Genomic DNA, 16,583 nt, shown 5'->3' with positions numbered 1-16,583 from the left:
CCTCTGCAAAGATGAAAATATAACTTTTGAGAGAGGGGGTCTTTCTGCTGGGTGAGACATACAGATGGTCACATTTACAATTGCAATTCCATTGAATAAATGAAAATATTACTTAAACTAACTACTTAACCAAGGTCCTGCCACTTCTTTTTGCACTGGCCTCCAGACCTCGGGGTGGCCACCATTGCACAGTAATCTTGTGCAAGTTGGTTCCAGCATTTCTTCATTTCTTTTGCTGAAACTTTTGTGACCTCTGCTGGTGTCCAGCTCGTACCATCTGGCCTCAATTACAGTAACTAGTGCCTCCACTTCATCCTGTGAGAAATTCTTGGTCCTTGAGCCGTGTTGCACATTGCAGCTCTGATTTTTCCACTGAGAATTAAAGTTCTCACACACAACTGGCTCTTTAAAAATGGCTGAATGCAGATCGCGAGGTATACTGGGCATGCGCGCCCATAGCAGTCACGTAAAAAACATCATTTTTTTTTTTGCACATGCATAGAAAGGGGGGAATATTGTTTTTTCGGCACAGACATTAGGCTCCATCCCCCGAAGCTAAATGGCCGGCTGCGTAGCACTAATTAAATAAATTAGAACGGGGAAACTTGCAAGTTATTTTTTTTGGAGTAGTCTGGGCCAAAAGAAACGGGCGTAACTCTTGAAATATGCCAAAAAACAGCATTGAGGAAAATTGAGCCCCATAGAGTGGTTTGGCTGGGCTAATGGTCCTTAAATGACAAATGACTCCAAGACTGCACTGTCAAGGATTCTGAGTTGGGCAGAACTGACCCCAGTATGAGGGACTCCAGACAGGTCAGGAAGTACTCAGTAGGCAGGAATGACTATGGGGGGGGGGGGGGGGGGGAGGAAGGAGTTGCAAGTGAGGACAACTAGAGATGGGTCAGGTTGGAACTTTAATAGTGACAATGAATAGAGTCAAAATGAAGAGGGAAGGAATATGCCATGAACTACAGGCAATTAGGAGGAACTAAGGCATTTGTGGTTAAAAACAGTAAACAAAGCTCAATCCAATAACTGAAGCTCGAGCCAAGTACACTAAATTAATCCTCAGGCTCCAGACACAGAAGTAGGACTCAAATAAAATATTTTCCAGAGAATTACAACACCGCACAAGCAACTATAAAATTAATCATTTTACTCAGAATTATTCCAATTTTTTTAATGTGTTAAATTAGGTTACTTTTACTGGTAAATTTTAGGCTGGGGGAACAACGCAAGGTAGCGGCTCAACCAACCAAGTATTCCAAAAATGAACCTCAGGCTCAAGACACACAAGATTGCTATTTCCTGCAACTTGCTGCTGCGGGACAGACTGCTTTTAAAAAAAAATGGACCCAATTGTTCAATTTTCTGCTGCCTAACTGTTCCTCATCTATACTTAATAACTAAATCAAACTGCTTTTAATTTATTTATATTCAGGTCATCAGATAGTCGATGGGTGATTTAACAGACAAGTCGTCATTTCAACCAATTATTTGCACCTACGGACGTATGACAGAGATCTGACACTTTTAGATGCGATGATTTAACACCAACCTCTGATATAGAAACATAGAAACATAGAAAATAGGTGCAGGAGTAGGCCATTCAGCCCTTCTAGCCTGCACCGCCATTCAATGAGTTCATGGCTGAACATGCAACTTCAGTACCCCCTTCCTGCTTTCTCGCCATACCCCTTGATCCCCCGAGTAGTAAAGACTTCATCCAACTCCCTTTTGAATATATTTAGTGAATTGGCCTCAACAACTTTCTGTGGTAGAGAATTCCACAGGTTCACCACTCTCTGGGTGTAGAAGTTTCTCCTCATCTCGGTCCTAAATGGCTTACCCGTTATCCTTAGACTTATGTGGACATTACTTCCGCAGGGATAAGATTCTTAAAATCAGCAAACATATTTTATTCATAAAAAATTTGCTTCTGATTCCTGAATATGATGATCAGTTTGGCTGTCACAGAACTGAATTAGCCATTGAGTAACAGCAACAATCATTCAATTGCAGGTGGACTGTTCGGTTTTATTCCACATAACCTATTAAATTACTTGCTTTAACTAGTGACCGTACTTTATTATACTCTTACAATATAGAGCTGTCTAGGCAGGCAAGGGATAAATTGAAGTAGCTGTTATACAAATTTACCACACTACACCAGTGCACAACAAATTATCTGCAATAACCGGAGGTAATTCTCACCAAATTTTAACAAAAATCTTCAGTACAGGTGCAGCATCGAGAATCCAGAACCCTCGGGACCGAGGTCGTTCCGCATTCTTGGCTTTCCATCGTCTTTCTGACTTCACGAATCCAGAAACACCCGAGCCCAGGTTCGGTATTTCCGGATTTCAGATCGGAAAGGGGCGGCGGGGGAGGTCCCCGCTGAGGAGTTGTTCGGGCCGGCAGACTCCACTGAGGAGCTGTTAGCATTCTGATCAGTATTCTGTAAATAATCCCCACCCACACACACCACCATCTCCCCTGCCTTGCTATTCCTCCAAGAGGTTTCTCCAAAAGTGAATTTGAGTGTTCTTCCATAGATTGGATTTTTGCATCGATTTCTGATGCGATAACTGCCACGTGAATAAACCAACATTATTTGCATAGAGCTCTCAGTGTTTCCAACTGGGGTCTTACTGTTGGAGATGGGAGGAGGGGGTGGTTACTCATTATCATTACGTCCCTACTATAAGGTAAAGAGAAGGGGGGCCCATTTGAGCCCTAAGCACGGGTGGCACTTGCCGACAAACTCGTTTGAGGGGTTCCGACCGCACAAGATGCTGAATGAGGCGGTCAGGGGTGAGGGAGCAATAACAAGGGCTGATCTTTTAAGGGGGAGGGTGGGAGGGGAGGGAATTATTTCATCATGCCGGTGTCGAAAGCTCCCTTCGGAGACTGTGTCTGATCTGGTGTCAGCCTTGGATGCAATCCTGCCAGATCACACCAGGTGCCCATGCAGTTAATACAGAGCAATAATAATCCAAAACAAGGTTAAGCATAATAAAACCAATTTTTTTTTTGAATCACCCCTGCAGCCGCTGTCCCTACGGTATTGGGATGTGAATCACCCACAGCCACTGTCCCAGTCTCCGAAATCCGGAAAAACCCGAAACTCTGCCCAGGGGTTTCCGGATTCAGGACCGAAATCCATAAAAACCCAAAAACCGGAATGGCCTCGGGTTTCCAAATTTCGGAGGTTGTACCTGTATAGAGAAAAACATATTTATTTATTTATTTAAATTAATTTTACAATCGAAGATTTTTTTAAATAATGGAGAAATTTGACATTCCAATATAAAATTAGTGTTTCGGAGCCAGAACAGTTGTTTACCACTAGTTATTCCTTAGATCGTCATTAAAAACCCAGTTACACCTCATTTGAATGGGTCTAACTTTTTAAAGGGGTTTCTAACAGCGATATCTGTTCAGAAAAGGGGAAGTTTTCGTCAGATCAGTGATTTCAGTGATTGGCAGTTATGGGGGGAGAGGGGGTCCACAGCACAGCCTGTGGAGGAACAGTGAATGACAGACTGCAACTTCAGAAATTCCACGTTAGACTGGACATGCGCTAAATCCTGAAGTTGCGGTCGGTTTCAAAAGCGAGATGACGATGATCATCAGGATCGCAAGATCCGGGCCAAAGTGTTTTCTAATCAAGAGCAGCCACAACATCAAGGGAATGTCTATCCCTTATCCAGTTCCACATTTATATCTTATGATGAGGCTGAAGATGATGATAGAGGCATGAATTTTAAGGGTAATTTGGTGGCACCTCGGTAAGTCTATGAACTGGACACCAGAGAATGTTACCCATTTTTTAAAAAGTTTTTTCGCCCATCTATCTGCGTGCGCATTTTGGCTGCCGCTTCGGACCAGAGCCTTTAACCTCTTTTTACACTTCCTTCTCACGCTTTTTCTCTTTCCCTCAATGGTCAATATCTAATGTGAGAAATTTGGCATTAGGGGTACCAGCGGGACAAGGGTTAAAGTGCTGGTTCCTGCACCGACCCATAAGGAGGTAAAAGGCCTCTCTTTGGCCTTGAACATTCCAGTACCAAGGCTCCAGAAGTTATCAATTCAATAATATTCCGACAGGATACGATGCGAGAACCTAAACAGGCATTGATAAGACCTTGCGAAGAGGCTCGAGGCAGACTCACGGGCACCAAAGAGAATCAACAAATTCTGACCTAATGAAGTCATTCTAGTCACGGCCTAAGGTGGTCACGAGGGTCTTGGCCTGTCAATCCAAAGTAGCACTAAAAAGGTAGTCCAATTAGAGATCTAGGGAGGTCTTACCAGGGAACGAGGGGGTTTTTGAAATGTATAATAGTTGTATGATTGTACTGTTCGGGGAGCATCTCCACTCACAGGCGGCTGTGATGAGAGGTGTTCCCGGACGTTCATAATAAAAGATCGTTATACCTTGCCATTCATCTGTCTGCTAACTCTGGGGGCTGTTACACGGGTTGGGGCGAGCGTCGACCCTCTATATCAGGGGGCCTGCTCGTGGGAGGAGAAGCCTTCCCATTTTCCCCTTACACTAATATGTTGTAAAATTGGTGTGAAGCGCCTTGTGATGTTTTACTACGTTAAAGGTGCTATATAAATAAGTTATTATCTCTGAGAAAGTTAAACAGTTGGTCTGTTATTGTACGGTATTCACAAATCCCAACATTACTGGTTTAATCTTTTTCTTTTATCTTAATACAGCTGTTGTATTTATAGGCAGTCTCACACATTTTAAGCATACACTGGCGGCCTCTCTAATTTTGCTATTTTTGTGATTAAATAATATTTTTTAAATGGCCAGCAACTGTAACTTTAACACTTAGCTGATCCTCATTAGCCACCAGCTCAGCACAATTTTTGTTCTACATCTATTAATTTTATTTGCTCTGAGCCAGTTCTAATCAGCCTTGTTAAATCGATCATACGTGACTGTTTAACATATTGATGCCGAGGAGCTACCTAATCTCTCCACCAATACTTTCCTCCCTCCCCTCCCCTTTTCATAGAATGGTTATTGCACAGAATCAGGCCATCCGGCCTGGTGAGTCCATGCCAGCTCGCTGCAAGAGCACTTAAGCTATATAACTTGGAATCATAGGGCCCAAGTTTCCACCCTCTGGAAAAACTACGCAGCTCAATAAAGGTGCGCCGACTTTCTGGAAGAAAAAGGACACTGAAAACTTACCTTGTGATTCTGCGAGCTCTTCAGGACGCCTTCGTGCTCAGTGCAGCGCAGCACAAGTGGCCAGGGGCGCAGCCAGGTGCCGGCGCGGAAAACAGTGCCCGGACCTCTGCACATGCACACTAGAGAATGTGCGCGCACGTGCAGTAGCTCCAGGCCCCCGAGGCTGTGTGGGAGGGGGGAGGGTCCCGAAGGACGTCGCCCCTAGCCCTGGCCGAATGGGCTCACCGGGGCAGCGAGGATCGGACTCGGGCCTCCCTCCTCTTCAGCTTCCCCCCCCCCCCCCCCACATTCAAGTCCCGCTCCGGCTTCTCCCCCCGACCCCCTCTCCCTCCCTCCAGTTCAGGTCCCGCTTCAACTCTCCTCTCTCCCACCCCCCCCATTCAGGTCGTGCTCCGGCTCCCCCCACCTCCCCTCTTCCTTCTCCTCCCCCCCCCTTGCTCATTTCTCCCCCCACACCCCTTGCTGTCAGAAACAGAGAGAGAGAGAGAGAGAGAGAGAGAGAGAGAGAGAGAGAGAGAGAGAGACAGACAGAGGAGAGAGAGAGAGACAGACAGACAGACAGACAGACAGAGAGACAGAGAGACAGAGAGACAGAGAGACAGAGAGACAGAGAGACAGACACACACACACTGGGGGGGAGGGGGCATCCCAGCACGCTGTTGGAAGGATTCCGGTGCTGCAGTCGGTGAGTAGAAACGTAATTTTTTATTTATTGATTTTGTTAATTTTTTTGATTGATTTATTTATCATTTATTATTGATGGTTCTTTATTTGTAAAAGTGAAGTGTTTAATGTTTGTAAACTCCCCCCCCCCCCTGGAGCAAACTAAATACCGAGAATTGCAATTTCTAAGATGCTCCATTCTAAACTAGTTGCTCCCATAAAATAGGAGCAACTCAGGCCGAAACTTGAGCCCATACAATGGTTACAGCACAGAAGCATTTTATGTTTGCCGTGGAATGTTTCCTGTCAAACCACAGGTGTCCTGTTGCTCTCTTCACCTCCTAATTTGCCTTCACTCTTGGATTTGGACTTTCACCTTGGGGAGAAGGCTTCATTTCCTCCAACATCCTCTTGATCCTTGATCTAACTTGTTTTGTTAATTATTATATACAAGGATTCAGTTTCTCTATTGCATAGCCAGTCACAAAATGTTCTGTGTAACCCTCTTCTTGCACAATGGTTCTTTCATATTTGTTTATACTGATTTTTGTATTGAATTGTACTTTCCCTGTCCAGTATACGAAACAGTCAGAACCCAGTATGATATTACACATTCAGCTGAAAGATAAACAAATAGGTCCTGAAATTGGCTACATAGTATGACTCTGAAGTTCTGCCTTAATGGAACTGTAATTTCCTAGGTAGGCTTTTTTTGCATTTTTTTTTTTAAAAAGCTCTGACCCACATGAAAAGGCAACACCAGAGGACAGTGCTCAAAGGATAGTCCAAGCATCACCCCATCCTAAATGCCATTCAATTGCTGCCACTTTCAGTATCATGTACCCCTGGTACTAAACCACTGAAAGGGGACTGTTCAAAGTCAAGGCAAGTAGGAACTGTCCAAATAAGATTCAGGTAGCTCATCATCTTCTTTCCTATAATTATTGCCATCTCTGAAGTTAAGGTCGCTTTCCTTATTCATTGTCTGCAGTTTGGGAGTACAGATGCTGACTTTAGATCGAATTTCTACAGCAGTGATGTTGAGATTAAGGGCTCCTTACATAATCAATGATCTAACTGATCAATAATTGGCCCTTGATTTAGAGCAAAAACAAAAACTTTTAAAGTAGTTGATTTCTAAATATATTTGCCCAATACTAAAGTAAATACTAATGGTAGATCAAGCTTGAAGTCCAAGAAAGCATTTGGGCCACTATAATAGAATCATAGAAATATTTCAGCACAGGAGATAATTCGGCCCATCAAGCCCTTGCCAGCTCTCTGCAAGAGCACTTCAGCTAGTCCCATTCTCCCGCCCTTTCCCATAGCCCTGCAAATCTTTTTCCTTCAGGTACTTACCCAATTCCCTCACCTCTTCTGGGCCCCAGATTCATGCCTCTCCTGGGCCCCGGTCACTTCCCTCTACGGCCTCGCCGCTCCTGCTATGCCTGCCCGCACTGCAATCAGTGACCTGGCTTCGTAGCAGTCGCCCTCCTGCAGCAGCATGCATGCGTTGCTCCCTGCAGTGGTATGCCGCCGCACGCTGCTCCCTCCAATGGCCCCAGCTTGCTGATGGTCTTGCAGACCGGGAACGCACCGATTTCCAGGCTGGGCTGCCAGAGAGACACACACACACACACACACACACACACACAGAGAAACACACACACACACACACACACACACACACATATATATAGAGACAAACAGAGACACACACAGACACACTTTTGTACTTTATACCTCTATTTATAAAGCCACTTTCTCAACTTGCCCTGCCACCTTCAACAGTGTGTGCACATATACCCCATGTCTCTGTTCATGCACCCCCTTTAGAATTGTACCTTTAGTTTATATGAACTCTCCTCGTTCTTTCAACCAAAATGCATCACTTCTCACATTTGAGTTAAATTTCATCTGCCACGTGTCCGCCATTCTACCAGCCTGTCTAGGTACTCTTGAAGTCTATCCCTATCCTCCTCACTGTTCACTATATTTCCAAGTTTTGTGTCATCTGCAAATTTCAAAATAGTATCCTATACACCCAAGTCCAAGTCATTAATATATATCAAGAATAACAATGGTCCTAGTATCGACCCTGGGGAACACCACTGTATACCTTCCTCCAGTCTGAAAAACAATCATTTACCAGTAATCTGTTTCCTGTCACTTAGTCAATTTCATATCCATGCTGCTACTGTCCCTTTTATTCCATGGGCTTCAATGTTGTTGGTAAGCCTATTATGTGGCACTTTATCAAACGCCTTTTAGAAGTCCATGTACACCACATCGGAACCAATGCGCCACAATCATCAGTGCATATGCTCCAACACTTGATGCAACGGGTGAGACTAAAGAGGGTTTTTTTTCCAACCTCGAGACATTCCTGTCCCGCATTCCCACGGGTGTCAAATTGATCCTTCTAGGGGACTTCAACGCTAGGGTCGGCAAAGACATGGCCCTCTGGGGAGGCGTGATTGGCAGAGAGGGGGTAGGGAAAGCCAACTCCAGCGGTACACCTACTTCTGACAAAATGTCTAGAACATGAACTCCTCACCCCAACACCCTGTTCCACCAGAGGGACATATACAAGGCATCGTGGCAACACCCTCGCTCCAAACACTGGCACCTGCTCGACTATGTCATCGTCCGATCTGGGATCGCAAGGATGTGCGCATCACCCACGCCATGACAGGAGCTGACGGCTGCTGGACAGATCACTGCCTAATCAGATTCATCATCGACATTAACACATTAACATAGCCCCAAAGCAGAGGGGACAGCAGAAGCAGTGCTGCAAAAAAGTCAATGCCGGGGCACTTAAAGACCCAGCTAAGAGAGCCCTATACAGCCAGCGTCTCACAGCTAACCTGGCGTGCCTTGATGACCCAGAGATGCTGAATGTCCACAGCGCTTGGTCTGTTCTCCAGGCCTCCATAACCAGTGCCTGTGAAGAGACACTTGGTCACTCAACCAGAAAACACCAGGACTGGTTTGATGAAAATGATCAGGAGATCGAAGAACTAATAGATCGCAAGCACAGAGCATTTCTGAGCCTCAAGCAACAACCCAATTCGGGAGCAGCAAAGCAACATTTCAGATGGCTCAAGGCTGAAGTCCAACAAAAAACTAGGGACCTAAAGAACAGGTGGTGGATGGAGAAAGCACAGGAGATACAACAACTGGCCTACAGCCACGATATGTGAGGATTCTTCATCACACTCAAGACCATCTACGTTCCAAACTCCCAAGGCCCCATCCCACTGCTGGCCAAGAACGAGGAAACACTCATCAAGGACACCGAGGCCATCAGGTCCCGCTGGAAGGAGCATTTCGAAGATCTTCTCAATTGAGACTCTGCCTTTGACTTGAGTTCTTGACTCCATCCAGCAGCATGTGACCTGCCACCACCTCAGTGAAGCTCCAACATTGCAGGAAAAGCCATAAAACAGCTCAAGAATTACAAGGCTATGGGAGCGAATGGAATCCCTGCTGAGGCGCTCAAGTCTTGCGGAGAGGTGCTGTTGGCACGGATACATTACCTCATCTCTCTCATCTGGAGGGAGGAGAGCATGCCGGGAGATCTCAGAGATGCAGTATCCTGATCATCTGTAAAAAAAGGGGACAATTCCGACTGCAGCAACTACAGGGGCATCTCTCTGCTATCAGCCACTGGGAAAGTTGTCGCTAGAGTTCTCCTCAACAGTCTTCTCCCTGTGGCCGAGGAGCTCCTCCTGGAGTCACAGTGCGGATTTCGTCCCCTACGGGCCAGAACAGACATGATCTTTGCAGCGCGACAGCTGCAGGAAAAATGCAGGGAGCAGCGCCAGCCCTTATACATGGCCTTTTTCGACCTTACAAAGACCATTGATACTGTCAACTGCGAGGGTCTATGGAGTGTCCTCCTCCGTTTTGGATGCCCCCAAAAGTTTGTCAACATCCTTCGCCTGCTCCATGACGACATGCAGGCCGTGATCCTTACCAACGGATCCATTACAGACCCAATCCACATCCGGACCGGGGTCAAACAGGGCTGGGTCATCGCTCCAACCTTCTTCTCAATCGTCCTCGCTGCCATGCTCCACCTCACAGTCAACAAGCACCCCGCTGGAGTGGAACTAAACTACAGAATCAGTGGGAAGCTGTTTAACCTACGCCACCTCCAGGCCAGGTCCAAGATCACCCCAATCTCTTGAGCTACAGTATGTGGACGACGCCTGCATTGAGGCTGAACTCCAGGATATAGTCGATGTATTTACCGAGGCATATGAAAGCATGGGCCTTACACTAAACATTCGTAAGACAAAGATCCTCCACCAGCTTGTCCTCGCTGCATAGCACTGTCCCCCAGTCATCAAGATCCACGGCGCGGCCCTCGACAACGTGGATTATTTCCCATACCTCGGGAGCCTCTCATCAACAAAAGCAGACATTGATGTGGAGATTCAACACTGCCTCCAGTGCGCCAGTGCAGCCTTCGGCCGCCTGAGGAAAAGTGTGTTCGAAGACCAGGCCCTCAAATCTACCACCAAGCTCCTGGTCTACAGGAGTAGTAATACCCGCCCTCCTGTATGGATCAGAGGCATGGACGATGTACAGAAGACACCTCAAGTCGCTGGAATTATATCACCAATGATGTCTCCGCAAGATCCTGCAAATCCCCTGGGAGGAAGGCGCACCAACATTAGTGTCCTTGTCCAGGCTAACATCCCCAGCATTGAAGCACGGATCACACTCAAATCAGCTTCGCTGGGCGGGTCACATAGTTCGCATGCCAGACATGAGACTCCCAAAGCAAGTGCTTTATGCGGAGCTCCTTCATGGCAAATGAGCCGAATGTGGGCAGTGGAAACGTTACAAGGACACTCCCAAAACTTCCCTGATAAAGTGTGACATCACCACTGACACCTGGGAGTCCCTGGCCAAAGACCGCCCTAGGTGCACCCGGGAGGGTGTTGAGCACTTCGAGTCTCAACGCCGAGAACGTGAAGAGGTCAAGCAAAGGCAGTGGAAGGAGCGGGCGGCAAACCAGTCCTACCCACCCCTTCCCTCTGTGACAGAGTCTGTGGCTCTCGTATTGGACTGCTCAGCCACCAAAGAACTCACTTCAGGAGTGGAAGCAAGTCTTCCTCAATTCCGAGGGACTGCCTAAAAAGACACCACATCAACCCGTATTGCCTTCATCAACCCATTCTGTTACCTCATCAAAAAACTCAATCAAGTTAAACACAATTTGCCTTTGACAAATCCGTGCTGGCTTTCCTTAATTAATCCACACTTGTCCAAGTGACTTAATTTTGTCCCTGATTATCGTTTCTAAAAGTCTCCCCACCACCAATATTAAGCTGACTAACCTGTAGTTGCTGGGTTTATCCTTACACCCTTTTTTGAACAAGGGTGTAACATTTGCAATTCTCCAGTCCTCTGGCACCACCCCCATATCTAAAGGGGATTGGAACATCCAGTATCTCCACACTTTTCACCTTTACTTCACTCAGCATCCTAGGATCATCCCATCTGGTCCAATGAGAAATGTAACGAACGGAACTGCCGTCAGCACCCAAATAATAGTGTATGGGATTGCTGACCGCAGCTAAAGGTATTGAAATGCCTTTGAATGTACTGTACAGATTTTTTTTATGAATAAAGTATATTTTGAAATATTAAAAAAAAATTTTACTTTAAGTACAGCCAGCCTTTCTAGCACCTCCTCCTAATCAGTGTTTAACCCATCCAATATCTCAACTACTGCCTTTCAATATGACTTTGGCAGCATCTTCTTCCTTGGTAAAGGCAGATGCAAAGTACTCATTTAGTACCTCAGCCATGCCATCTGCCTCCATGCACAAGAAATAGGAGCAGGAGTAGGCCTTTGAGCCTGCTCCGCCATTCAATATCATGGCTGATCTGATCTTTGGCTCAGCTCCACTTCCCTGCCCGCTCGTTATAACCTTTTACTCCCTTAATCGCTCAAATATGTCTATCTCCACCTTAAATATATTCAATGTCCCAGATTTACAACCCTCTGAAGAAATTCTTCCTCATCTCAGTTTTAAATGGGCAACCCTTTATTCTGAAACTATGCCCCCTAGTTCTAAATTTCCCCGGGGGGGGGGGACACATCCTCTCTGCATCTACCTTATCGAGCACCCTCAGTATCTTATATGTTTCAATAAGATCACATCTCATTCTTCTAAACTCCAATGAGTATAGGCCCAACCTACTCAACCTTTCCTCATAAGTCAACCTCTTCATCTTAGGCATCAACCTAGTGAACCTCTCTGAATTGCCTCCAATGCAAATATATTCACAAGTCTCCTTTTTGGTTACTACCCGTTTACTATTTAAATGCTTATAGAAGACTTTTGGATTCCCTTTTATGTTATCTGCCAGTCTATTCTCAAACTCTCTCTTTGTCCCTCATTTCCTTTTTCACTTCCCCTCTGAATTTTCAATATTCAGCCTGGTTCTCACTTGTATTCTCAACCTGACAACTGTCAATGTCCATTTTTTCTGCTTCATCTTTCTATCTCTTTTGTCATCCAGGGAGCTCTGACTTAGATTGCCCTACCTTTCCCCCTTGTGGGACTGTACATCAACTGTACCCAAACCATCTATTCTTTAAAGGCAGCCTGTTCTTCAATTACAGTTTTGCCTGCAATTTTGATTCCAATTTACCCAGGGCAGGTTCATTCGCAACCTACTGTATTTTAACTCTAGATTGCTCCTTATCCTTTTCCATAGCTAATCTAAACCTTATGATACTATGATCACTGTTCCCTAAATTTTCCCCGACTGACACTTGATCCACCTGACCCACCTTATTCGCTAGAATCAGAAATGCCTCCTTCCTCATTGGATCAGAAACGTACTGATCAAGAAAGTTCTCCTGAATACACTTCAGAAATTCTTGCCCCTCTCTGCCCTTTCCACTATTACTATCCCAGTCTATATTAGGATAATTGAAATCCCCCATTATCACTACTCTATAGTTCTTGCACTTCTCAGCAATTTGCTCCTCTATATCCTTCCCATTAGTAGGTGCCCTATAGAATACACCTAGTAGTGTAATGGCACCTCTATTGTTTCTCAACTCTAACCCAAATAAATTCTGCCCTTGACCCTCTCCAGGACATCCCCTCTCTCCACACATGTAGTATTCTCCTTAATCATCACTGCCACCCCACCTCCTTTCTATCCAAGAATATTTAGTAACCAATCCTGCCCTTTTTCGAGCCATGTCTCAGTTATCGTCACAACATCATATTCCCATGTAGCTATTTGTATCTGCAACTCACCAACCTTCATGTGGTTACATACATGCACTGTAAACGTATCTTAGATCTCCTTGTATTCTCTCTTAGTCTAATACCAAATACGGTACTATTTCTTACTCTAGTGCTAGGTCTTCCCCATTGCTTTGTGCACCTTGTTTCTCCTTTTTAATGCTACATCCAGGTGCCCATCTCCCTACCAAATTGGTTTAAACACTCCTGAACAGCACTAGCAAACCCCACGCCCCCCCCACCACGAGGATATTGGTCCCAGCTCTGTTGAGGTCATCCAGCGTGTAGAGGTTCCACCTCCCATGTTAAATTGCATATGTCCCTTCGTCAACACAATTTCAGTTGCTTTTCCTTTTTTTTTGTGGGAAGACTATCTGCGGGTTGACTGTGCATGCTTAATAACTAGATAATGCACCATCCTTACTACCAGTGTGAATTTTATAAGTTCAAGCTAATAAAGACTTTTTTGTAAATGTCTCTCAAAACGATCAGAGAAATGACCTGAAACTACAGTTGCTTTAACTGGAACCCACCATGATGATTATAAGTTATAAGAAAGTCCATCTTTCGGTTGGTGCAGATGTTCATGGTGAACTTTTACATTGATTGAATTTTAATAAAGATACATAACGTCGAGTTATTTGCAGTGCAAATGTTCAAGTTAACAACCCAAAGACCAGTTAAGAAAGGCATCAATATACTACCAGTCTAACTGATGCTACAATATGAGCAAAAATAATTTATGACACAGAAGTATACGTGTAATATACATAAGCGAGTTTTAAAAATGTACATATCCAACTTTCATGCTTTAATTAATGAACTCACTGGTATTGTTCAAAACTAGCTGAGATGCTACCTTTAAAATTCATCACAAGATATAGGCATTTACCTGTGTCTCCATTCCCTGTTCAAGCAGCCGTTTGGCTTGATTCTCTACCTCAAGTCGGGCTCTTGCAATAAAAAGAAGATCATTTTCTATAACTTCAATCCCCGAAAGATCAACTCCTTGTGAAAGATAATCTGCAAAAACAAAATGCAAAAAGAGTCAGTATTTTCAGTGAATCCGATTTGAATGTGGAGGAGTTTAATACTTTCCTCCTGCCAGCAGCTATATCGCAAATGAGATGCAACGTATTTCATCAATAACAGGGGAAGGAACTGCTACAGACAATATATCTAATTATGCTGTCATTACACATAGCAGCCAGAGCAATTTCTCTACTACAGGTACTCATTTCCTCCAGAAACCAATCAATTTGGTATTTCCATTTTAATTCATTCACGGGATGTGGGCATTGTTTTCAAGGCCAGCATTTATTGTCCATCCATAACTGCCCTTGACAAGGAGGTGGTGAGCTGCCTTCTTGAACCACAGCACCCGTGTGGTAAAGGTACTCCCACAATTCGGTTAGGTAGGAAGTTCTACGATTTTGACCCAGCGACAAAGAAGGAATGACTATATATTTCCAAGTCAGGATGGTGTGTAACTTGGAGGGAACTTGCAGGTGGCGATGTTCCCATGCATTTGCTGCCCTTCACCTTCTAGGTGGTAGAGATCATGGGGTTTGGGAGGTGCTGTCAAAGAAGCCGTGGTGAGTTGCTACAGTGCATCTTGTAGATGGTACACACTGCGCCAGTGGTGGCAGGAGCGAATGTTTAAGGTGGTGGATGGGGTGCTAATCAAGCAGGATGCTTTGTCCTGGATGAACTTCGAGTATTGTTAGAGCTGCACTCATCCATGCAAGTAGAGAGTATTCCATCACACTCCTGACTTATGCCTTGTGGAAATATCGGTGTTAAAAATCCCATAAAAAGTTATACCATTGCTGTAAATGCTTAGTAACTTTGTAATGCTTTGTAAAATGCACACCTCGCACTTTTCTGCATTGAATTTCATCTGCCGTGTAGTTGTCCATCCCACCAGCCTGTCTATGTCCTCCTGAAGTCTATTGCATCGTCCTCACTGTTTGCTACACTTCCAAGTTTTGAATCTCTGCAAATATCGAAATTGTACCCAAAGTCCAAGTCATTAACATACATCAAAAATAACAGCAGTGGTCCTAGTACGGAACCTCAGGGATCTCCACTGTATTCCTCCCTCCAGTCCGACAACTCTTTTCTATCCCTTAGCCAGTTTTGTACCCAAGTGGTTACTGCCCCTTTTATCCCACGGGCTTCACTTTTGCTCACAATCCTAATATATGGTACTTTATCAAATGCCTTTTTGAAAGTCTATATACACATCAATTGCACTGCCATCATCCATCCTCTCTGTTACCTCATAAAAAATCTCAATCAAATTAGTCAAACATGATCTGGCCGTAACAAATCCATGCTGGCTCTCCTTTATTGTTGTCCAAGTGTTTTTTTTAAATTTTCTCCCAAATAATTGTTTTTAAAAGCTTCCCCACCACCAACATTAAACTGACTGGCATGTAATTGCCAGGTTTATCCTGCCACCGCACCCTGCTTTTTTGAACAAGGGTATAACATTTGCAATCCTCCAGTCCTTTGGTACCACCCATGTATCTAAGGAGAATTGGAAGATAATAACACCTCCACAATTTCTCCCCTTACATCCCTCAGAAACGGAGGATGCATCCCATCTGGACCGGGTGACTTATCCACTTTAAGTACTGCCAGCATTTCTAGCACCTCCTCTTTATCTATTTTTATCTCATCTAGTATCTAGACAACCACCTCGTATACCGTAGCTGTTGCAAAGTCCTCTTCCTCGGTAAACACTGATGCAAATTACTCATTTAATACCTGTCATGCCTTCTGCCTCCAACAATACTTTGCTCCATATCCCTTGACACTCTAACCCAACTAAGCTCTATCGATCTCAGTCTTGAGATCCTACTATCCATATCCCTTGATACCCTTACTGAAAAATCTATCAATCTGCCTTAAATTTCAAATCGACTCAGCCTCCACAGCAGAATTCTACTACCCTGTGAAAAATGCTTCCTGATTTTACTCCTAAATTGCCTAGCTCTAATTTTATTATACCCATCATTGGTCTAGAACTGTAACTACTCTATCGAATCCCCTTATCATTTTAAACATCTTTATTAGATCTCCAGTTGATTTGAACATATTTGTATGCAATGGTTAAACTAATTAATATTTGTAAACTTTCACTGTTTATAAATGAAAGGAAATACATCCGATTGGTATTTTGTTCCCTTTTGGTATATTTGGTGACGTAGCAGGTTGCAGCCATGACAACTGTCACATGGACACAGGTTTGACTGTGATGGCAGCTAGAACAACAGAAAGACATGAAGAAATTGTAGCAGTTACTAATCGGAAAATCAAAGATTTCCGGTGACTTAATGCAGCAACGCTATTCAACAAGTGAAAAGTGAGTTTCCTTGCATCTGAATGCCTGTATACACAGTTCTAGGGAACAATAT

The 16,583-nt window shown here is 44.4% G+C and overlaps 1 protein-coding gene across 2 annotated transcripts in view; it reads right to left on the bottom strand.

Annotated features, from left to right (window-relative positions):
- Positions 1-16,583, bottom strand: part of cog5 (component of oligomeric golgi complex 5) — a 189,139-nt gene that overhangs the window by 107,454 nt on the left and 65,102 nt on the right. For both annotated transcript variants that reach the window (XM_070897430.1, XM_070897431.1), the window contains exon 7: positions 14,054-14,184. In XM_070897430.1, coding sequence (XP_070753531.1) covers positions 14,054-14,184 — 131 coding nt within the window. The remainder of the gene's footprint in view (positions 1-14,053; positions 14,185-16,583) is intronic.

The sequence above is a fragment of the Pristiophorus japonicus genome, chromosome 13 (genome assembly GCF_044704955.1).
Source record: "Pristiophorus japonicus isolate sPriJap1 chromosome 13, sPriJap1.hap1, whole genome shotgun sequence".
NCBI lineage: Eukaryota > Metazoa > Chordata > Chondrichthyes > Pristiophoridae > Pristiophorus > Pristiophorus japonicus.
This window is presented reverse-complemented; position numbering and strand designations above follow the sequence as displayed.